At 43.3% G+C, this 24,980-nt stretch overlaps 1 protein-coding gene across 4 annotated transcripts in view; it reads right to left on the reverse strand.

Annotated features, from left to right (window-relative positions):
• Positions 1–579: 579 nt before the first annotated feature.
• Positions 580–24,980, reverse strand: part of wizb (WIZ zinc finger b) — a 31,989-nt gene continuing 7,588 nt past the window's right edge. For 3 of the 4 annotated variants that reach the window (XM_005468510.4, XM_005468509.4, XM_019358223.2), the window contains 14 exons: positions 22,996–23,144; positions 21,283–22,896; positions 20,648–21,085; positions 18,885–19,295; positions 16,796–16,945; positions 15,646–16,182; positions 15,110–15,565; positions 14,515–15,018; positions 12,160–12,735; positions 11,846–12,057; positions 5,517–5,820; positions 5,007–5,172; positions 4,192–4,563; positions 580–4,105 (listed from right to left, as the gene is read on the reverse strand). In XM_005468510.4, the coding sequence (XP_005468567.1) occupies positions 4,096–4,105; positions 4,192–4,563; positions 5,007–5,172; positions 5,517–5,820; positions 11,846–12,057; positions 12,160–12,735; positions 14,515–15,018; positions 15,110–15,565; positions 15,646–16,182; positions 16,796–16,945; positions 18,885–19,295; positions 20,648–21,085; positions 21,283–22,896; positions 22,996–23,144 (5,899 nt within the window). In that variant the 3' untranslated portion in view covers positions 580–4,095. The remainder of the gene's footprint in view (positions 4,106–4,191; positions 4,564–5,006; positions 5,173–5,516; positions 5,821–11,845; positions 12,058–12,159; positions 12,736–14,514; positions 15,019–15,109; positions 15,566–15,645; positions 16,183–16,795; positions 16,946–18,884; positions 19,296–20,647; positions 21,086–21,282; positions 22,897–22,995; positions 23,145–24,980) is intronic. The other variant, XM_005468512.4, reaches the window with a different exon arrangement.

The following is a 24,980-nucleotide window of genomic DNA, read 5'->3' on the forward strand; positions in this document are numbered from 1 at the left end:
TTTTGAGGAATAACACACATTGTATGTCATCTGTTGACATTAATCTGAAGAAGTGGATAGTTTTCACTATATTGTGTTATAGCTTTTTTCTTTTTATTAACATCGGTCCCATGTACGATGGAGAAATTAGAGCATGCACAAATGTGTCCGCTTCCCCTTTTCACTTTACTCGATTTCCTTTCTGTAAGCTGCCATGATCAAAAACCCCCAGAGCAGCTCAGTGTTTAGTTTTAGTTCTTTTCCAGGGGTAAGAATGAAAATTGAAGGCTGTGTATCGACGCCTGCTGAAGCCGTGGCGTTTTGATCCTGATCACCGTTCTCAAGTAACTTTGCTGTTTTATTATTTACGCTCTGTGATTTAGACAGAGATCATTGAAACACTGCTAACTAATATTCCCTCCTGCCACCTACAGCTGGGGTGCATGCCAAACCTGCTTCAAATGAATGCGAACAGGAGCTTGTATTCTAGCTCCCCCTAGCGGTTTGATAAAACAATTAACCAAAAGCTTTGGACACAGCCGTCAAACATCATCGCCGTGTGACGCAACAACGTAACAATAAAGACAAAGATTCGGTGTCTGAAACTGAAATCACATTTATTGTTTGTTCTGGAGTTGATTTACTTAAAACTTAACCCTTTGTGTACAGTACAGTTCTTTTCTCGACTGCATCTTTTTCTTCTCAGTTAACATCGTCATCTATCTTTTTTTAATTAACACTCACACGCACGCACGCGCACTCACACACACGCGCACACACAAAACAGCCAGTTACACCAGCTGAGGCTTAATCGGGTGATCTTAAAAGGGAACTAATAATGCACCGGTCTCCAATTCACACCTCACACAGCAGTGCAGCCACAAACCTGCAGGAGGCAACAGTGTCTATTACTCTGTGAATGCAGACAGGAAGAATTATATCTCACCTTGCAAAGTGGTCCCCTTTAAGGCCCGCTTATTAGAGTCCTTTTGATACCAGGACGTGACAATCATATTAAAAGGTCTTCCTCGCGTTCAGTCACTCAACCAGCTCCCGACCTACAACGCACTCGCCAGCACCAAAAGTTTCAGCTTGGAGAGACTAACAGATAAAATAAAAAATACTCTAAGATTCACCTTGCAGGACTGCAAATACAGAAATGCACAGAGCAATAAAAAATACATAGCATCAAATGTTGAAATCAAATCACAATAGAGGAATTAAGATCACTTAATTTTTAAACTACCTCGCTAATAGAACTGCCGACGGCTCTACTAGCATCAACAGTTTCTTAAGTACATGTAGTTACTGTATATAGTATGCATCTATACTCCATAAAAGGGTTAAGGGTATCGTTTGGATCAAACAGTCATGTTTCAAACATGGGCAACACTGGAACAAACTCTAAAAGGTTGCCCGCCTACATGGACCCTTTGAGTTACCGCTTCGGTTCAAGGTTGATATGAGAGAGACTATAGACCTCCGATCCTCAGGAGGCCGAGGTCGACTGCGTTTCTGCATTTGGACTGAGGGCTGACGGGTCTCCAGAGCCCTGCTTTGTAATCAAGTTTGGCTTGTGTTCACGTTTAATTGGAAAAATCTAACCCCCACGGAAACGAGAAGCCGCTTCAGCAGCCCGAGTCTTTAAAACTGGGGGAGCGAACGGCACGTACGGTGGATGCAGATCCACCGTTGGTTCGGTCCATTGTTCTGCGTGGGGGGCCCTGGGGGAACCCGGTAGCTGTGCAGAGTTTCCTCCACCATCAGGTCCAATGTAAACAGCTTTTACAGAGGCAAGACAGGGAAGTAAACAGGCTCTTTGGCACATCCTAACAAGACGATGGATGCATGTAAGTCCAGACAGGCTCCCACATTTAGTTCGTTTTGACCTTAATGAGGTGTCTTTGTATCGAGCGCGTTTACGTCTGTCTCTCTCTCTCTTTCTCTTTTAAAATGGGGAAACGAATGCACATTTGCTCTGTATGTACACCGACATACAAACGAACGCGCTGGCATAAAAGCGCACCGCCGGCCTATTTCAAAAACATTCCTAAGTTATACTCTAGCTTTTAAATGACCTAGCTTACCACATTCAGAAGCAACATAATAAATAAATAATTTGGGTTACATTGAAAAAGGCAGGTAGAAAATGGCAACACTGTGAATGGAGATGTGTAACCTTGAACACTGTGGCCTCACGTCTCCAAGATTAAAAAGCAACTGCAGCCCTATCTGTTGAAAACAGCAGGCTGTGGAGTTGTAACATCGTGGAAGATAAAACTGTTACTGGATTTGTAGTACGGGGCCTGTGTTTGATTTGAGTATGAATGTGTGCGTATAAGGTTTTGACAGGTGCTTTAAGCTACATTCAAGTGAAACATATATTTTGGGGAGAGTATTACTTCATAGAGTAAAGAGTTTCCCTTTTTGGGGTGTGCTTCCACTTTTTGTTCCTTCAGTCAGTCGGAATGCATCTTTGTCAGTCCGCATTAGGGATGCACTGACTCCGGGACCTTACAGGTAGCATTTTATCAAATTTTGTATGTTTTTGTTGTTCTTGGACAGGGGTCGCACACCTGTGGCTCTTTTGCTCATTTCCTATGACTAATTTTTTAAATTTGGCGCCTGAACAATATAGGATTTCTAAGACCAACACCGGTACTAATATTCGGTGCTTTAAAAACTCGAATTTTTGTGCTTTCAGATGCACGAAACATAAGCAGATTTGTCTAACATTTGTTATGTGCAATTATTTCTTTGCCCTGCCCGACTCATCGCATCAGCTGGTTGTTGTTTTTGTGGAGTTCTATACATTGTAGCCAACAGTGAAGTTGCAGAGTGCCCTCTGGTGGCCAAACTGTGCAACACTCATAACATTCATAACATGAAGGGTGTTTTTCCCATCTCATCTTTAGTTTCATTTTCATTTATTGGTTGTTATAAAGGCCAATATAGATATATTAGATATATTATAAATCTATCAGGAAATAGCAGGCTCAACTGGCTGATATCAGTGGGCTCAAGTTTAAATTTTGTATTTATTAGCGGATATCGTGATATCTGCACAATAGGTCAGTAAAGGTTGCAGACCCCCGTTCTAGGAGAACAAAGAAATATATATTAATTGACTTTTCAATATTTCCAATATTTGTTACCTTAACTTTACTATCCAGAATATTTATTCAAACTATGCCTAAAAATTTAGTTTATTGAACATTTTCTGATGGATAAACTGAAAATAAAATGCACTTGGGGGAAAAACCCCACAGCTGAGCCAGTCAACCAGAAAAATTTGCCTCCTACGTGATGCTGGCAATGTTTCCCATGTTTTACCTGTGGTCAATTCAAACCACAATATTTCAAAAATCAGGCACAGTTTGAAATTTTTATTTTAAAAATTTAGTGACTTTAGTCTGGTTTTCCCATGCTGTGTCCCTTTAATCACAACAGGTAAATGTCGCCCACCGATACCTGTAAATCTCATCTTATTTGCCAGCAGATATCGTTCAACAAGGCCAATATCAACCAATATCAGTGTTAGGCCCACATATCGGTGCATCCCTATATCATATTAACCTATTCAAATTGTATCATTAAGTGCTGAGTGTCCACATTAAAAGTGCCTTTATTAACACTAAGTGTTATCACATGTTTAAAGTCTAAACCGCAAGACTAGCATGATTAGAACTGTCGCTTAATCTCAGTCAGGACCTTTGGGTAAGAGACTAAGTCAAAGCTACCAACGTGCTGGTAGAAATGGTCAAAATCTCACAGGTCTTTTAATGCGCTGTTCATAAGTAGAAGATTGGAGGGGAAGTTGTAGTAGACAAGGTGTTAAAGTTTAATAAAGGGCTATATTAAACCCTAAATTGCCCAGTGAATGAGAGAGGTACAGTAACGATCCACATCTGAACATTCAATATAAACAAGGCAAACACAAACATTAGTCCATCTCTCCTTATAACCTTGGACATTTCCCGTAATCACCCATCCCTGGTGTGCAGATAAGCCAGTGGAGCTTCGTTCTCATGGCAACGGGACTTAGTAACAGTCTAGAAAGCTGCTTCAAAAGGTGCTTGGGGCTCAGAGGGCTCTTTGGGAGGGAGAATGCTCCTCCTAAACACCACTTTGTGAAGGCCAAAGGACAGAAACGGGTGAACAAGTAGAAACTGGAAGAAATAAAATGAGTACAGGTGATGGATGTGAGCTTACGCTGTCTGGGTGGGGAGAGGAATAGGAGCTGGAGTTAGGGTTGGCTGCTCCTCTGAGACTTGAACTATCTCTGTGGCAGTGATGGCAGGAGCGCACTCGGCCGCGGGCGAGGGGGAGCGGCTCTTGGGAGTCGTGTTGCTGTTTGAGGTGGAAGTGAGAGCCGGTGCGGTAGAGGTGGTTCTGGAGGTAGAGGTGGAGGCTGGGACAGAGGCCTGGACCGGTGCTGGATCGTCAGCTAGGGCAGGTGGTTCGGTGGCTGTTGCTTTGGCAGCAGCGGGCTTGTTGTAGTTCATCTTGAGAATGTGCTGCTGGAGGTGTCTGATCCAGTCCTCCTGCACCGACAGCGGACCGTGGAACTCTACCTCACAGAATCTGATGAACAAAAACACTTTTTAGGCTGGAAATTATCACTTACGGCGTTACCGATAGCCAGTAAAACGACTGCAACTACTTATGCTCTAACACAAAGAGATAAAACACAATCTGATGCCGTTAAGCCAGATTCTCTGTCTCTCAGGGGTTTCTCATTCTGCCACTTGTGCTGCAGCTATATCAGAACTTAAGCGCTCATTCATGTTCCCTGAAAATCCCAAATGGTTCACTCTTCTCAATATAGTGCATTAGCAACTAAAAGTGGAGTACTGCTCGGCAGGGCGTGGGAACAGGGATTGCTGCTTGGGGGATTAACAGAGTATTTAAAACATAGGCAGACAGTCCTATTAATGCAACAGTCTCCAAATTTCTAATGCTAAGAGCCCTGAACAGTTTCTCCTGGGTCCTGGAAAGCTATATCCCAAGACACAAGTTTCACATACCGGCACTTCAGGGTGTAGAACTTGCCCACCACTTTGACAAGCGGGTAGGAGGGTGGTTTGGGCACCAGGGCGGGGACGGTGCCTGTGCGCGGGGGCTTAGGAGGGCCACTATCCCTCTCTGTTCCGTCCGGGCAAGATGGGTGCTTCAACGGCCGACGCTCAAAACCTGAGCAAGAGGAGGAGGTAACAAACGAGGTTGGTGCAAAGTAGAGCTGCACCAAAACGCTTCAATGTCAGTATAGCTTAGAGGCAATTCAGTCATTTAAAGTCAAAAGAGGTTCAGTTTTCTGCCTAAACCTAAAAGATGTATAACATTGTTGTATTTCCTTAACAATATAATGTAAAATGGTTAAACACTGACTGAAAAACGGGAAAAATTAGGGTAATTTCGCCTGTCAAGGGCTTGTTAATGCCAGTATTAACAACTGATTTTTTGAGAATATATAATACATTGTATATGTATGCACCTATGTCACGGAGCGCCAAGACATATGCTCTATCCTCACGTACCTCTAGGCAGGCGGACATTGAGCTCACTGCGCGCCACCTGTGCTTGAAGCGGGTGGCCGCTGCCGAGCCGCGAGAGACTGGGACTGCTGCGACCAGCCCTGATGGGAGCACCCTGGAAGTTGGTACCAGTTTCTTCCTCTGCAGTCTTGGAAGAGCCCTGGCTGACCTCGTGGCTCAGTGGACGCACCAGGCTGACAGCCAAAGAAGAAGACCACTGAGAGGAGGAGGAGGAGGAAGAGGAAGCCTTCTGCGATGAGATGGGGAGGACATGATCAGAATCCGCAGTGAGCGGTGAGCTGCTCTTCTGGAACATGGAAAAAATGAGTGATCCTATCAGCAGTAAATTACAAAAAGACTGGCGAGTCCTGGTATACTTGTTACCATGTAAACAGAAACACTGGCACATTAACAAAAGTAAATAAAAACCCAGATAAGACTTTGAATTTCTTCCTATATACCAATAAGGCATATCTACAGAGTAAATATGTAACTTGGAAGCTAGAGTTAGCTTAGTTTTAAGCAAAAAAGTCAAAAAACGGTTAGCTAGGCTGGCTCTATCCAAAGGTAACAAAATCTACCACCAGTTCCTCTAAAGCTCATTACTTACTAATTAAAATGTTATGTGACTTTTTTTGAAGTCATTTTGGGGAAGATATCTGCTAACAATTTCCTGGCCCGGTGTTGGGACTGACTTGCTAATTTAAGCTAGCCAGGAAGTAGCATTAGCCTCCTATTTAGTGCAGAGACAGTATTTAAACTACTATAATTTTTGTTGTTTTATCTTCACTTTCTTTAATTTAAGTGGGTTTATATCATCATCATCTGTGTATCTTTTTTCTGTAGATTAAGTTTATATTGCTATAAGGAGAACTGTGCTGTAATTAGCCCCTTTCAAGTACACAGCACCCATACTGGTGGGGTTCATAAGTACCTGGACACAAATCATTCTCAGCAGCTGTTAATCAACACAAAGTTAGTTAAAAGATGGTCACCTGTGTCTGAGAGGTATGTGGTGACATTTAGATTAATACTGACTTTGTCTCTTCATAATCTCACAAGTTCTGCATTTATCATTACATCAATTCTAACAAGATTCCCAGGACCACTGGCTGATCCACCTCTCAGTGTCAGGTCTTTGTTGGATTTCTTAAGGACTTCAGCTTCAGCTATAGGTTGTTTTTTTAAGGCCCACTACATTTGTCCTCCAGTTGTCCAGTTTAATGAATTTAAGAACACACAGTTTTAGCCTAATTATTTAGGGGGTTCACCTCCTTGGTGCAAAAATACAATTTTATGTCTCTCAAACTGATTATACATCTTTGACATTTTTAATAGATTCAGTTAAATAATGGGGCAAATTTTGTTTTTTGCAACAGGTAGTTGGTTCTTTGCTAAGTTGTCCGTCATGTGTAGACACAACACTGGTTCATCCCTCGAGCTGGTCAACAAAGAAATGTTCAAAGACCTTCAGAAAGCCTGGAGAACTACTGGACTCCTTGGAAGCAAGATACATAGAAATGAGGCGGTGGCTCAAGACTTTTTCACAGAATGTTTGAACCCCTAAAATCTGAGCACTACATGTTAAAAGGGTTTTATCTCCCACACAGTTATTTCAGTTCTTATGCAAAAAATGTGTAATTGTCCACATAATTACAATAATTACAGTCTGGACAGTGCATCTAACTACAACCAATCTAGTTGTGTTAATGAATTAGGCAGCTGTAACAGAAAAGATTCTCTCTACTTATTTTAAAATTACCACATTACAGACTATATATCCAGCTGTTCCTGCTGACCTTTCTCTCACACCTGTCATCTATGAAGCACTAATTAGAAGTCTGATTACAATACAAGCACTTAGAAATTAACAGACCCTCCAATGAGCTTTACAAAGCAAATGGATGAAAAAATCTGAATAATAAGGAAGCCCAAAGATCTGCAGACATAAATGGACCTAATTTGCGCTTCTATTGGCACCTATGCATCAGTTGCAGTGCTGTCACATGTGGCACAACTAATTGGGATCTATAGCTGAGCTGAGCATCAGACTCACTCTAATAACATGGATAACTGCAGATATGGACAACATTCAAAACTCACTGATGGAGTTTCAACCATCAGTGAAAACCACAAACCTAGCCATTGTTGTTTTGGAGACCAACAAAAAAGTTAACACTTTATAACACAGCTCGTGACTAAGGATGTAATTCCCCTGCAATAAAATTTAATTTCAGTGTATTTTATTTGAAAGTACAATGTAACAATATTTACCTACAAATTCCTTAAAGGTAGGAAGGCCAGACAAAGGTGGTAACAAGTCAGGTTTTTACAGGAAGAAATTAAATAATTATACTAGTAAGTACATTTAAGTACTACGTATGCAATTATAGGTAGTGCATGAGTAATTTTAAGCATAGCATAACTTAAAGTATTTTACAGAAAAGAAAACAAATTGTGATGTAATGTAAGTACATTTAAGTACTGCAGTAGAAATTTTAAGTGTATAATTTTACTGCATTTTTGGAGAAATGCAAACAATAATTCCCAAACTTACATCGTACATGAGCTGTGTGTTTCGGGGTGAGGGTCCTATTATGGGTGAATTAAGGCACTGTCAAAACTGGCTTTTAAAGAAAAGGAGTGTCTCTTTTCCTGTAAAATAACTGGAAGTAAAGCAACGCCAAGACTCTCCATAATATCACCCGGATGTTGAAAAGTACAGCATTCGATGCAAGACGGGGAAATACTGTGTTTTTCTGTAAACCTACCAAGACATTCTGCAGTTATTAAAACTGCTTACAGAACAATTTGTCTTCTTTCCTATAAAATACCTAAAGTTATACAATACTTTAAATTACTCATGTACTACCTAAAACTATTTACGCAGTACCTAAATTTACTTTCAGTATACTTATTTTTTTGTTTCCTGTAAAAACCTGGCTAAAAAAAACGTATTCCATTGCACTTACCTTTAAATATTTATAGGTAAATATAATTACATTATAATTAAAAAAAATAATAATGTGATTAGAAACACATGTGCTAAGTATGTGCTCTGATTTTGTGTTTGTGTTTGTGTGGCAGGTACTAGCCAAGATATGCTGTGGCGCATGACGCCAATGAAACTAACTAGCTAACTGGCTTTTAGTTAAATATACTGAAGAGACACGGCCTCTGGGTCTGAAAAAGTCAAGCAAATGGGAAAGTGCCTTAAACCTGCATTTTGAATAGGCGCTGGAGGAATGTGCGGCTGCATAATGATTGTAAGTCAGAATGTATAAAAGTCTATTGAGAAAATGACCCTTGATCTATAAGCTCATTAAACGCTTTTCTAATGAGTTTACCGCCGAAATTGCTAGTTTCAGGTTCTGATTCATATACCTCACTGTTCTTGTTGCAAAGTATGCTCCCATTTACAGTAAAACAGACAATAAAGCTGGATATGGGCAGATCCACCCCTCACTTGTGTCATCTAGTCTCAAAGAGTACACACTGTTTGCTATAGTGTACGGATACAAAGTCTTGGTAAATAAATACAAACTCAGAAAACACATTTTAATGACGTCAAACTTCCTCTTTTAGAAGAGTAGTCTACCCAACATTTGCCTAAGAAAACGGCACATATACTACGAAGAAAATCTAAGAATCATTCCCCCAAATATCAACAAATCTCCAGCTTTAAATGTCACACAGCTGAGACACCGAAACTAAAGAGGCGACGTCTGCAACAGCACAGTTGGCCTAAGCAGACCTTAAAATCCACGATGATGTACTCGAAGAAACACTGAAGGCTTTGATGGGGCTCTTATGGTCCCCTGACTTAAATCATTGGAAACCTGTCATGCTGTGTACGCAACCGAGCCAAAAAGATCTCCAAGGACGAGTGACTGATCTCTCAATCAAGGACAGACAGGTTTAGCTCGCTACAGAAAGTGTTAGAAAGGCCTCTTTATCGCCCAAAGGGCATTACTGCCTACTGACTAGTGGCAAAACGTTTTGCCAAAACAGCTCCAATTAGATCAGTTATCCCAAATAGTGCCTGGATCAGCAAACTTACTTATATAAGTTATATTGACCTTACTGACTGGTCAGAAAGTGTTGGTCTACATGTCTATAAAAAACAGCTATCATCACAAAAGTTGTCCGAATGTGGGCGTTCAAAACGTGTGTTAATGCAGTATTTCTTCATCCAAGGCAGTCCAGGCTCACTGGGTTGATGACACCATTACTGTTTTGGGTTTTTTTCCTGTGATACTGGTTAGAATCATTCCAACATATCATACCAGTAAAGTGTAGAACCAGACAAATACTGAATTTCTGGAGCTAGTGTTAACAGAAGCATCGGGGGCGGTGACCCCCATTACAGCCAGCAGCAATGATCACGAACTGAGAGACGGAACAAAAGATGAAACAGACAAATAAGACACAGGCCATACCTTTCCAATATGAAGTCTATACCTGCTTACAAATAGCCATATTTACTCCACTTTAAGGCTTTAAGGAAAGTCTGAGCGCTGTGGTTCATGCATTTAATGTCTACCTACAGTGATGTGTGTCTTGAGCCACCACTCATTTCTTTATGTTTTGTTTCTAAGGAGCCAGACCTTCTTGCAATTTTGTAAAGTGGTCTTGTCCTGGTGTGCAATGAGTCATGTTTTTTAAAGTAGAGCAGATGAACAGTATCTCAAAGTCGTGTCCTTAAGAAACAGAAAAATCCAGCAAAGGCATGACACACGACTTGAGAGATGCATCTAGACTTTTAATTGATCCATCTACTGTTCACTGACGCCTCATCAGAAATGGTCTCGGTGGAAGGGTGACTGTCAAGAAGCCATTCTTAAGGAAGGGAAACAGGGAAGAAAGCTGATGTTATGCCAAATTACACAAGAATCTGAACAAAAACCAGTTTGATAAGAGTGATGAATATTTTTTTGTTCAAATTAACGTTAATATGTATGGAAGAAGTAGTGGAGGCTTGCTTGAACTGCTTGCTTGCTTTACTGAAGGAGTGTGGGATCATTTTGACAGAGAACAGAAGGAAAGGCAGAAACATCCAAAGAAGAGCTTTGAATGTCCTGGAGAAATATTCCTGAAGACTACTTGACAAGAAAGCTGCCTAAATATTACTTAAATATTTACACTGATGCTTGTTAGAATTGTACAAATTCTGATTTTGCCTTATGAATGTTTGCACGTTTCAATATATCACTGCATCTATTTTCCTTTAGCTTTTTCATTTTTTGCATTCTTTGTGTTGTTAAAGCATTGAACCCATTTATGACTGTAAACTGAATGTAGTATATAAAGATGTGTTTTTACTAGTCACTATTAGCTTCAAGCTAACATTAATGGGGTGTTTTTTCCTGTGGATTTTTATCGGTGGATAAAATCTCCCCCCAACACAAAGATGTCACGTTAAAATGAACTGCTCTTTATGTCAAACATATTAAGCAATAAGAAATAAAAGCAATAAGAAATAAAAGCGACACGTCCTTTCCACTGAAAAGGTCAAATAGCTGCCCGGGTTTATTAGCTCATTAATAATATTAATGGCATTTATATTATTACACCCTTTTTAACCATGACATCAGTCATTACTTAGGCCAATCAAATCCTACAGCGAGGTTGGTTTGACTACGTCTGTATGAAAAAATAATATGATTACAAGGACATTTAAAAGGTAATCCATTTTGTATGTGTGTCACATCACCACTCAGGGAAAAGGTGTAACAGTGACGCAAATGCACCAGAAACTAATTCAGGCGGGGAGGAAAAAAAAGGGGAAAAAAACATACATTTTCTTCTATCAACAGCATGCCATAATTTATCTGAAGATGAAACATAAGCTGCCAGGCACCCTGGTTACTATGGCAACTATCAAGTCAATAGCTGAGTTGTTCTGGCATCTGTCCCCACAGTGATTTTTGCTTGGTGTAAAAGACACAGGATCTACAGTAAGGCTCAAAGCTGCGAGACAACACGTCTGAGGCTTTCCGTGACACAAAATGTCTGTCGTGCCACCAGCTGGGGCTCGTTAGATCTCCGAGCATGACGCCTATTCAAAGACACTGAGAGGAAAGTGAGTGTGTCAGGAAAGTAGCACAGTGGGTTATGATCTCTCGCTGCATAGCTGTGACACTTTTGTCTGAGGCGCGGGCTCCTCCGCTTACAACTTCCAGTTTTTTTGTTTTAAAATCAAATGTTCACAGCAGTCACAACGGGCTTTGAAGTATCACAGGCCTAAAATAAGACCAAGCGGCTCGGCTTGCTGCACTGATCTGAGTTATTCGGCTGAAATGCGTTACCAAAGACTGACTGCCACTCCTCACCTTCTTGAGGGCGGTGCGGTTACCCTGCATGTAGCTGCGGTGCATCTCCAACACCTTTTGCGGCCTGCTGCGCATCCAAGCGCTAAGCGTCTCGATAGGTGATCCATTTACACACCACTCGGTCACGCCAAACTGCCTCAGGTGGGCTCGCGCGTGGCTGGCTAAAGCCTTACGGTTCTCAAAGAAGAAGCCGCACAGCTCACAACTGGGATCTGAAAAATACAGGGAAGGAGTAAAGAGAAGACCTTTTCTTAGCGGATAATGATCGGTATCAGATGAAGTTCAGGGCAAGTGGAAAAAAGACGGCATCTTACCCTGGTGTGCATGCTTGTCTGGGGAAGGTTTTCTTTTGAAGGAGAAATCATGTGGAAGGGATGAGAAAGTCTTAAGCTGATGTGGAGATGAGTGCGCAGTCTCCGCTGACTGGGCCTCCTCAGACAGAGGCCTTTTCCCCAGTGGGGACATCCTGAAAAACTTCCCTGCAGATGGGGTAGCAGATGGGCCCACAGACCCCACACCCTGCTTATGGAGCCTTGACCCTGACTGCAGCAAGCTGAGAGGAGATTTACGGAATTTGGAGGACTGGTAACCCGAAGCGCCCAAACCCTCGGAGCCGCTGGCGCCCCCTGTGCTCTCCCACGAGGGACTGTTTGCTCCTTGGCTCGACTCTTTCTTCACTCCTTGGTCTGACTGCGAGGAGCCACCCACCCCTCTCTTGTGCATAACCTCCCTCAGGGTGTCGATGGGCGAACCATTGACGGACCACTCTGTGATGCCCATCTGTCGCAGGTGGGAGCGGGCGTGGCTAGAAAGGCCTTTGCGATTCTCAAAATATTCCCCGCAGAACTCGCAGCGGATATCCCTCGTAGGCTCCACCTCATGGGCCATGGCTAAAGAGATACCAGGTGAAAATGTGCACTCTATTATCACATACAGTGGATCACACACGACTACCGAATACAGTTATTTTTACCAGGAATACACTAGATTTACATGCATTGTTTGTTTAGCATTACATGAGATACACGAGAAGACCTATCCTACTCTAATCTGTACGACAGACTGTAAAGGTGGAAGTAACTGCCAGGTGTCTTAAACTTGTAATTTTTCTAATGACCAGTAGGGGGACATCAGGTTATAAGGAAGCCTATGGGCATGACCCATGGCTCACTCGAACTATGACCTCAGCAAACACTTTCCTGATGCGTTTATGGGCAAAATTGACTAGTAGTGCCGTCTTAGTGAATAAAACATGATGTTAATTTTGTAACCATCGTGTAAAAGGACAATACAGTGGTCCCTCGCTATAACGCGGTTCACTTTTCGCGGCCTCGCTGTTTCGCGGATTTACTTTATGCAACTTTGCATGCTTTTTTTTTTTACAGTGCATTGTGTTCTGTGTCCTGATCAGCTGTAGACCACTGTCAATCAATCTCCTCCATGCCGCGTCTCCTGCACAGTACCGAATGCGTTCAGCTTGTCAAATTTACATAAATCTTCGATCGCTAGCAGTGTGACTCTGACGTGCTGTACTGTATGTTTGTAAGTTTTCTCCCCAACAAACACAACAATGTTGACGAAACATTTTGCACTGTTACAGACACCTGTGGTAGCACCCAAAAGGCAGAGGGAGATGCTAACCATCGCACAAAAAGTTGGACTTCTGGACATGCTAAAGGAAGGTAGAAGTTACCCTATTTTTTGGACCATAAGGCGCACCGGATTATAAGGCGCATTAAGCGAAACCAAACCGTCAGATAAGTCAAACTTTACTCAACTCATTCTTGCTTCCTCTTACTTCCGTACCATTGATTCATTAATGTTGAATTCACTGGCAGCTGCTCTGTTCCCATGTTCTGGACCTGAAAACAGGGTTTGATCTTTGGTTTCATCCTATAATACTGGATTTATTTTTCTACGAAGGTTTGAACTTTGAGAGTGTTTAAACAAGAGAGAAAAGTGTGAAAATGTTCATGCCTGTCTGAGAAAAGTGTATAAAGTGTGTAGTGAGGGGTTTTACAGCCTTAAAACATCTATAATAATTGTAAAAAATAAAGTTGGCTACTTTGCGGATTTCAATTATCGCAGGTTATTTTTAGAACGTAACTCCTGCGATAAACGAGGGTCCACTGTAAATCAAGGTTTGCTATCATTTTTGACTGAAAAGTGGTTAGCCCATGAGCACCCAGTGCCATCACACAAAGATGCTGAGGTTGAGGCTTCAAAAAGGACATTGCTAAGTAATTTGTACAGTAGTTAAGACCATCTTTTATATACAGTCTATGCTCTGTAAAACTTACCACATATTCTCAAAAAGGGGGAAAACAGCCTGCATGCCTTAGGCCAAAAGTTAATAATAATTTACCTACTTTTAAAATGTTTGTTTTTTTAATAATTTGTACAAAGAACTAAAATCAGAAATAACAGTTTGTGGTTTTTGCTGTTATTTACAGAGATGTTGCTTGACTTGCACCAAGTAGCTGCTGATTGTCTTAAAAAATGCTCCTGACTAAACTGAGGTTAATTCAGTCGGTGAAGCAAACAATAATAAATGATTAATGAATACAAACTAGACATGCAAGTAGGTTTGAAAGTGATTTCCCTTATCTATAAATTATTCCTTTACAATTGTTAAATAAGCACTGAAGACAAAACAGGATTAGAATTACCTAAGTTGAGAGGAAACGCACTGTCAGAGCTCCTCCAGCTAGAGTTGAGAGACTCAGCTGAAAACCCTCCAGATCTCCCTACAGCTCCAGGCGTGGTGACCTCTACCTGCACCGGCTCAGGCTTCAGCTTGAGAATCAGACCGCTAGAAGGCGTCGGTGGAGCCGAGCTCGACTTGGACACGGCGGGCTGAGGACTGGAGGGGCGGGCGAAGGCGAAGGGCAGACGACTGAGGAGAGTAGCTGAAGGAGAAGAGGACACTGAAAGGGGGGAACGGGGCGGTCCTGGAGAAGATGGCGGTGGGGTTTTGAGAGGTTTTAGCGGGAGGGCGCAAGGCAGGCCCCGTCTCGTGATGATCTCCCTCAGGGTGTCGATCGGAGAGCCGTTGACGGACCACTCGGTAATGCCCATCTGACGCAGGTGAGAGCGAGCGTGGCTAGACAGCCCTTTGCGATTCTCAAAATATTCCCCACAGAATTCACAGCCTATCTCCTTTGGAGGTTCACCTTAGGGATGAGAATGTTTGACCCTGCGTTAAACAGAGAAAGCATTATGCCTGTATAAATCGTCTAATTTCATGGATACTACAACACTCACTGTGTGGAAGGGCCATGAGTTCCCCACTACTGAGGCGGAAGACCTGCATGGAAGAGGACTTGAGACGCTTGGCAGGTGGGCCAAGTATAGATGAGGCAGAGGAAGAGGTAGCTTTGGATGTTGATCCACTCCCGGTCGTGGTCACCTTGTAGAGGAGTGATGAAGAGGAAGAGGAGGAGAGTGTCAGCAAGGATGGCTTTGAGGAGGAGAGCGTAGTGGTGGCGAGGCTCCGTGGCTCTGTGTGGTTGTCGAGCTGCAATGCACTGGCTTTGTGCTTAAAGTCATCCGTGTCGATGAGCTGGTTCAGGAGGCTGATGGGAGACCCCTTGGATTCTGAGTACTCCACCCCAAAGTGCCGCAGGTGGGCTCGAGCGTGGCTGGATAAGCCTTTCCGGGTTTCAAACCAGGCGCCGCACAGCTGACAAACAATGTCTTTGTTGGGGTCAACCTCCAGTGCTATGAACAGAAGAAAGAAATGATTAAACATGAAGCAATGAACAGATAAAACAGTCATCAGCTAGGGCAGCAACACTTACTGAGGTTAAGAGGAGCATCATTCTCCTCAGGCGCCCAGAGGGGTTTGGCTGTTGCAATGGGTGCTGAGCCGGATAGGTTAGAGGTCAGGTTTTTTATGCCCCCTGCCTTGTGCTCAGGAGAGCGCAAGGGGGAAGACACAGGCAGTAGAGAGGAAATGGGGGCTTTCTTCACTACCGAGGAAGGGGAGCCGGAGTGAGCCGGAGCTGGAGAGGCTCCCGGAGAAGGTGTAGAGGAGGACGAGGGCGGCACTGCTTTTGCTGCTTTGGCCAAGAGGGACAGAGGGATGGGTTTCTCGTCTAAGTCCATGTCCTCATCTTTTGGGGCAACGGACGGGGAGGGGCTCTCAGCTACGAGCGGCTCCTGAAGAGACGAGCTTATTTTGCGCTCCTTGGCAATCCGGCGAAGGAGCTCGATGGAGGTCCCGCTGCCGTCTGAAACGGTGATGCCCAGCTGGCGCAAGTGAGAGCGGGCGTGGATGGAGAGGCCGCGCCTGGTCTCAAACTGAGCTTCGCACACCTCACACTTCAATTTGTTGTCTGCACAAGTGTGAAAGACAGCATAAGACTGGGTAATAAGCTGTGTCTTACATATGTTATAAATATTTCAAACCGCTACAGATGACATCGGTTTTTAGGCAGCTTGAGCGCTTACATAGTGCTTTTCTACTCTGCATACAAAGCATCTATACTACGAGCCTTATTCACACACACACACATTCATCATAATCTAACATTCACACTCTGATGAACACACAGGGAGCATCCTAGGGTTCAGTATCTTCCCCAAGGATACTTTGGCATGCAGACTGGAGCAGTCAGGGATTGAACCACCAACCTTCAGATTAGCAGACGACCTGCTCTACTTCCTGAGCGACAGCCACCCCAGTTTTAAAACCAGCAGCAGGTGGCACGGGTTATTCTAGAGACCACAGATATCCCAGAATACAAGTTACACAGTACTAGGGGTGCTCTAATTACCCCCTAAAAGATTTGTCTTCCTCTCAGGATTTCCCTTGTGATAACCCCCTCTCTTGTAGCATCTCTGTTACCACTACAGTTTTCCCGCTGACAGCTATGATGAGGCTTGGCTGTAGCAAATCCAATCCCCTGTAAACACTCTGAGGTCAGCATTCCCACATTCCTGCCTCACCCGTGGTGTCTGCATCCTCCCCAGGAGAGAGGCTGTCCGTGTTCACACCGCACGGCCCCGTTTTCCCAGGGCTTGAGCTCAAACCGTCCAGGGCTGAAAGCTGCTGCAGCTCCTCCTCATCTTCTTCCTCCGCTCCCTCCCCGTCATCGCCTAAAAACACAACCGTATCCGTGTTAAGTGCAGAAAATCCACAGTAATTAGGCTAAGTGATGAATGTCATGACAAATCACATTAAATAGCAGTCTGAGGGATGCATCTCAAAGCTAATTATACATTGGGGAAATAAATAAATAAACTGCATCAAACGCATATGCACGCATTAAATGCATGTATATGTGGATAAAAGAAGAAAAGAATCAGGCTGTGAGCTGAAAAATCAGCTCAGTCCTGTGAGCTCATTGCCCTGTTATTTTCTCACTCCTTGTTACAGCAGCGCATTCTGTGGGGGAAATATGCATAAAAACAATTCAAGTAATGAATCCCTGTCAAGAAAAAAAAAAAGCCAAGGAACAAAACAAAAAAAGTAATAACTGCACTACAGTATGAAACAAACGCGGCAGTCTTGGTTCCCCGCAGTCAGACATTCCTGGGACAAAAGTGCCATTTTCTGCGACAAATCGGTAAATCAAAAGAGACGTGGAGACAGACAATGCTTTTTGTCTGGTGGGCGGCTCTGCGCTTGTCAGTTCATCTCTTGACTGTAAAAGAGCAGCGATGTGACACCCCGGAACGCAGCGTTATAACACCGTTTATTATGCTAAAGACAACGCCAAATAATCACAGGGCTAATTTCTAAGATCGGAGGCAAAGTGGCAAACGCTAACTTTGTGCCCGTTCGGGCGGAGAGAGAGTGAGCAACCCGACACTTCCAAGTAAAAGTGATACTTCCATTATACTTGGTTGATCCGGATAAGTTGCAATAAGATTACCGGTTACTAACTGCTGCTACTTGGGTCAACAAAGTTACCACGTTTCCCGACTATTCTCGCGGTCAGTTTATTGTAGGGGGAGAGAAAAAAGACATGCACAAATGCATGCACTTGAAGGCACAGCGTGTCCTCTATCAAAAATCAAAGCAAAGTAAAATGGCGAGGATTGGGCAACTGTAGGTAATTTTAGAGATCCTGCAGCATTGGAAATACTGGACGTCATTCGATACGTGTATAATAGAGGGGGGAAAGCACACAGACACACACACTCACACATATATGTATTGAAAAGAAAAAACAAACTGCAACAACAGTATCACAACAAGCAAAATGCATACAATCTATCCCCGCATGCAAAATCAGGAACACCCGAAACAATAACAATGACCCGCTTTATGAGCTTCTGACATGCGTGTCACAGGCTACCTGCACGCGACACTCATTTTCTTTACGCGGTCTCCAACGTGATAAAGAGTTTTTCTTTCTTTCTCTCTCTCTTTCTTTCTTTTTAATGGCTGTTATCTGGCTACATTGTGACAGAAGATGCGGCGCCAGACGTGCAGTGCAAAGAAGCCGCCGCCGCCGCGCGATCCGAGGGCACGCGGTGCACGGGAATTACGGCGCGCGGTACTCACCGGTCCGCAACCGCAGTGCATCGGACTCCCGGCAGCTGAAGCCAGACAGTTTTTCCGCTATTGTTTGGGTCTGCGGGGAGGTGGAAGCAGCCATTTTGCCCCCATATGCACCGCTAAGCTAAGGCGTGACCAATCGAGTGGAGGCGGAGGTTGGGATAAATGCACCGAGTGCCACATCAACCATGGGCATCAGGGATTCTCTCACTCTTTCCAGCTCTCTCTCACACACACACACACTCGCGCAAAGGCTGATTTTTCTCAGCAGCCACCTGACTCCAACACTTTACACCGAGGACAGGCAGTAACTTCAAAACACATTTCTAACTGCTTTAAAGCTTTATCATGATCTCCTTCTATCTTGGTTTTATGAGGCAACAGAGAGCCAAGCTCAAACTTCAAACATGGACAGGTAGTGACCCATCAGAGCCATCAGCAGCCAGCAGATTAATCACACAACCAATAAGTAAGGTCTGTTTATCACATTCCCACTTTTAAAGATGGACCAATAATAGAAACTCAGTCTACCTTTACACTCTTCTGCTCCGTCCTGCTTCTTCCAGGGTTGCGGAGATGCTGAAGGCAGCACATCAGAAACAGCAGCACTCAGGGTCCTTTCGCTTGTCTCCTCCTCCAGCTTTACTTCAACAATTCCCTCCCCTTCGTCCTCTAGGTCTTTCTCGTCTTCATCATCGTCCTCGTCCTCCTCCACTGGAGAGCCAGAACTCCGAGGGGGAGCCGTGGGGATTACGAGGTCGGGCCTGCTGGAGAACAGCTCCCTCAAGATGTGGATCGGGGAGATGGTAACATCCCAGTTAGTGATGCCGAAGTCACGGAGGTGGGCCCGAGCGTGGCTCGACAGGCCAGCCCGGGTATCGAAGCCAGCACTACAGAACTCACAGTGCATCACGCTGAAAGTGTCCGGGTCAAAGTTGGCAACTACAGGGGAAAGAAGCAATGCAAATGATTGAATGTGAAGTAAGGCACGTCATGCCAGTGGTTCCCAACCTTTTGTTTGTTTGTTTTTTTATTCTGACCCCCACAAATTGATAGAACAGCTTTTCCATTAAAAAAACCCCCACACACCACAATGCTGGTGTGTTGGTCTGTTGGTCATTTGCTGAGTTACCACTGTGGTCAAGCCAACCGCAAAAATAACTGCCATGAAACTTCGTATAATCATGGCTCTCAAGAGAACTTTCCTTTAGCACCCCTTTCTGGGTGGTCTCAAGTCAAATGCCTCCACCAACTGTTGGGTTACTGTTGGACTTATCTGTATGAACAGATATCTGCATATGAATATGCAGATCAAAGATTAAACTTTCTGGCGTCTGCTTTCTGCTTGTTAATAAGCAGAATATGAAGGTAAAGAGTCTCTATAAAGAGTGAACGTGGGATTGCATTTATTAAAATGTAATTCTGATCTACTAACCTGGTATACACCTGCAAGATCTTTGAGGTCTGCAGACCAAATGCTCCTAGTTGTCCCAAGGTCCAAATTAAAACACAGAGGAGACCGGGCATTTGTGGTGACTGCTCCTAAATTGTGGAACACTTTTGCCTCTGCATATCAGGACCTCCCCAACACTGGATACTTTTAAAACCCTTCTAAAGACCCATTTTTATTCTCTTGCTTTTAAATCAGTATGAGCCTGTTACTATTGTTTTTATTTATTATCATTCTATGATTCTATTCCCTTCTACCTTTATCCTGTTTTATGTCTTTTGCCTTGACTATTTTTATTGTACAGTACTTTGGTCAACAGATGTTTTAAAAGTGCTTTATATATAAACTTGAATTTGAACTTGAACTAATCCAAAAACCATAAACAAAGAAAACACGGGAAGAGACAAGCAGGTTAACTTTTGGAGGTTTAAGTCATCATTAGTGATGATGACCCTAAGACTAGCTAATTAGCTAGCTGACATGTAAATTTATCAGATTAGCTACATGAACATCTGCAAACATCAGGTACAAAAATAGGCATAAATGCGTGGACATGGTTTAAGCCAGAGAACTAGCCAGTAGGTTATAAACCACTGCTTTATATTATAGAAAGTCAATACACATTTCTCAAAGTGTTCATCACATCAACAAAAAATTAAACAGGGAGAAAAATATGAAAAAAATGTAAAAACTTGTCATGTAAAATGTAAAGTGAGATATGATAGCCTATATCAGAGTCTTCATTGTAAAGATGTTTTACTCCAGACACAATAAAAAAGACAGGGTTCCAAATCTGCAAAGACATCTACATAGTCTAATAAAACACATGCGGCAGGGTGCTGACCTTTTTTTTTCTTCTTCTGATAAGAAAACTTCTTCTCAATCGCGTTGACTTCCTCCGGGGATATGAAGTGACGCACGTTGTAGCTGACGCCCACACGGTTCAGGTGGCCTCTCACGTGATTGGCAAGCCCAATTCCATTATGAAATCGATCGGGGCAGTAGGGGCATTTCCTCTCCACGCTCTTCAGCGCCTCTGTGTCCTCATCAATCTCGTCTTTGTCTTCATCCAGGACGCCCTCTGACAGGAAACGTCGCACACGTTCCTCGTCAATGTCTTCGTCGTCGTCGCTGTCAATTTCTACAGGAGCGGCAGCGACCCTGGTGCTCCTCCTCAGAAAGAAAACCTTCCCGTCTTTTTCCGTTTCCTGCTTGTCATCGTTCTTTTCGCTCTTCTTGGTGGAGAGCGGTAATGGAGCACTCTGCAGCGATGAGCCATCATCTATCAAGGAAAGAAAATGCACTTTTGATTAAAATTATCAAGAACTCTAACTCAAACAGCAGGCGGTGCATGCACATCAAGAAATCTGAATTAAAAAAATAAATAATAATAATAATTAGCTAATTATTAGTCATTCCTATCAATCAAGGGTAAACAATAATTCTGAAATTAACAATGGAGTTCTTATTTAGTCTCACCCATGTTGGATCGTGCTCTGGTCTGAGGCCTGACTGCCACTGATGAGCTTTCCTCTTCCCGACACAGCTCTGTCTTAAACTCTGACTTCTGATCTTGGTCCTGCTCTTCCTCTTCACTCTCAGGGAGCTTTTCAACATCCACAGTGGTGTCAAGCTTGGCCAGATCAGTCCAAGTCTTGCCTCTTGTGCTGAATCTCCTGTTGAAGACCACCTGTCTCACAGGCCGAGCTGTGGTGCCGTCTGGTGTTCTGCTGTCATCAGAAGCAGTAACTGCTTGCTGGCTTTTGCCTTGAGTTGCATCATGCTGAGATCCGGACTCATAGACGAACTCGGGGTCTAGGTTGGGTTTTACAATTCTTGCTCCCATACTAGGCTTTAAACGCTGTCCAGACTCGTCGATCTCTCCTGGATGAACGAGTGCCCGGTGTTCCCTCAGGATGGATTCACTTGAGGTCAGGAAGCCACAGTGACCACAGGTCAGGGAAGTAGATGCCAAACTGGGTGGTGAACCAGGGGAAGAAGATTCTGATTGGAGAGTGGGCTTTTTCCTGGTGTGGGTCTTGGAGTGATTAGCTAGTGCTTGGGATGTTCTTGTGCTGAAGTTACACTTGGTACAGACAAAGCGGCGACGGTAGGCAGAGAGAGCTCGGGTCTGAGTTGGGGTTCGAACTGAGTTTGGCGGGGGTGCATTTAGGTCAAGGACTCCTGGGTCTATATCCAGTGTTGACACTGGCGATAGAGGTGGAGATTTGACCGTGTCTGGGTCTACCACCTTGCTTAGTATTGAGCCTTGGCCGGTATTTTCTATAATTGTCGGGTCTATGCTTCTATTTTTCAACACCTTGCTGTCCAGTGTCTGAAATTCTTTTGCTTTCCCATTTTCATTCAGTTTCTCAATTTCTTCCAGGATCTTCAGTCGTGACTCTTCATGCCTTCTATGGTGGTCAGCAAGTGCAAGTCGATTTGGCAGGTTCCATCCACACTCAATACACCGAAAGCGGCTGCCCTTTCCTAACCGCCTGACACCCCCTGCGCCACTCTGATTGTGCTCAATCATGTGTTCTTGCAGGTGGACCTGCTTTTTAAAATAAATGCTACACTCCACACACGTGAAAATCTCTTTATCTGTCTCCACCCCACTCTCTTCTCCTTCTTTGTCTCTTCTCCCACCTCTGTCTCTGAACTTTATGGGTTCCACCCCTCCCTCTCCAAAGCTGACCTCCTCAAAGTCATAAACCCCTCCACCTCGATTCAGCTGTACTGTTTCAGATTTTTGAGGACTAGGTCTTGCCAATTTGGCAGTCTCAGGCAACGTACGCTTTAAGGTGCCAAGTCCTGAGAAGGGCCTGAGCAAGACCCTCTTTTTTCTGCACCGCTGAATGAATGTGCAATGAGCCCAGGGGGCAGGAGGGGGACTCTCTTGGTCCGAGTCTCCGGGGAAGGTGTACACATCTCTCTCAGGCTCCTTGGTTTCCTTTCCCTTGGGCTTTTTTTCTCCCTCGCCGTTGTCCAGCACCACCTCCTCCTCCTCCATTTGGCAACCTTCCTTTGGTTTTACTTTAGACAGGAATGGCTCAGCTCCCTCAGATACATTCCAGACTTTGCTGTCTGCTACTGCAAAGCAAGCAGGAGAATTCTCAGTGAAAGAAAAGATTTAAAAAAGAAAGCCATCGAGTGTGCAGGCAGACTAAGTTTATTCAGTATGGTACTTACATTCTGTTTGGCCAGGCTGGGATGTATTTGGCTCCTCTGTCTTTGTGCTCTCATTGTTATCACTGTGCCCCTCAGCGGGTGTAGACATGCCAGTCTTACTATGGAAGTGCTGCATTTTATCAGGTACTTGGTCATCTTCACTATCAAGTCTGGATGCCATCAGAAAGAAAAATAATGACATTATATTCGTAATAAAAAATAAAGTATCTGCCTGTATTCAGGAAAAAATCAGAAATCATGTGTGGCCTCATATTTCTTATTCTCAGGCCCATTGCCACCGCTGAGGTCAAGTCCTCCATCTTTTCAGGGAATTTCGTGGGTTTTAGCTAACTAAGGGATGTGTAATTATAAACATGGAAATGCTGGGAATGTTTTAAACTACAGTTAGGTCCATAAAAATTTGGTAAGAGACAAGTTTTTTCTAATTTTGGTTCTGTACATTACCACAATGATTTTAAATGAAATAACCCAGATGCAGCTGAAGTGCAGACTTTCAGCTTTAATTTAGTGGGTTAAAAGAAAAGATTGCATAAAAATGTGAGGAACTAAAAGCATTTTTAACACAATCCCTTCATTTCAGGGGATCAAAAGTAATTGGACAAATTAAATAACTGAAAATAAAATGTTCATTTCTAATACTTGGTTGAAAACCCTTTGCTGGCAATAACAGTCTGAAGTCTTGAACTCTTGGACATCACCAGATGCTGGGTTTCTTCTTTTTAATGAGGGAACCCTTTTTTGCCAGGCCTTTACTTTCAGTTGCTGTTTGTTTGAGGGCCTTTCTGTGCAAAGTCTTCAACAAGTGAAATGCATGCTCAATTGGGTTAAGGTCAGATGACTGACTTGGCCATTGAAGAATATTCCACTTCTTTGGTTTAATAAACTCCTGGAGTGCTTTGGCTGTATGTTTGGGTCATTGTCCGTCTCTATTACGAAACCCCGCCCAACTATATTTAGCTAGATTTGAGCAGACGGTACGTCTCTGAACACTTCAGAGTTCATTCGGCTGCTTCTGTCCTGTGTCACATCCTCAATAAACACTAGTGTCTCAATGCCACTGGCAGCCATGCACACCCAAACCATCACACTGCCTCCCCCATGTTTTACAGATGATGCGTTGTCCTTTGGATCATGAGCTGTTCCACGCCTTTTCTTGCCATCGTTCTCGTAGAGGTTGGTCTTTGTTTCATCTGTCAAAGAATGTTTTTCCAGAACTGTGCTGGCTTTTTTTTAGATGTTTTTGTTGGCAAAGTCCAATCTAGCTTCTCTATTTTTGAGGTCTTGCACCTTGCAGTAAACCCTCTGTATTTATTTCATGCAGTCTTCTCTTTATGGTAGACTTGGATATCGATACGCCTAACTCCTGGAGAGTGTTGTTCACTCGGTTGGCTGTTGTGAAGGGGTTTCTCATCACCATGGAAATGATTCTGTGATCATCCACCACTGTTATCGTCCATGGACGTCCAGGTCGTTTTGCATTGCTGAGTTCACCAGTGCTTTCTTTCTTTCTGGGGATGTACCGAACTGTAGATTTTGCCACTCCTAATATTATAGCAATTTCTTGGATGTTTTTTTTCTGTTTTCCCAGCTTAAGGATGGCGTGTTTCACCTACATGGACAGCTCCTTTGACCGAATTTTGTCTGTTTACAGAAATATCTTCCAAATGCAATCAACACACCTCAAATGAACTCCAGGCCTTTTATCTGCTTAATTTATAATGACATAATGAAAGAATTGCCCACATCTGTCTGTTAAATAGCCTTTGAGTCAATTGTCCCATTACTTTTGGTCCCTTTAAAAAGATGGTGGCCTGCATTAAGGAGCTGAAACTCTTCATTGAATTTGACTGTGGATCCCCACAAATGAAAGCTGAGAGTCTAAACATTATGTCCACTATATAACTATAATTGTAATATGTTTCAGTAAAGACAATAGTGTGTTCGGCACTTTAGGAAATACACTAATATGCTATCTTTCAAAGAAT

The sequence above is a fragment of the Oreochromis niloticus genome, linkage group LG4 (genome assembly GCF_001858045.2).
Source record: "Oreochromis niloticus isolate F11D_XX linkage group LG4, O_niloticus_UMD_NMBU, whole genome shotgun sequence".
Lineage (NCBI taxonomy): Eukaryota > Metazoa > Chordata > Actinopteri > Cichliformes > Cichlidae > Oreochromis > Oreochromis niloticus.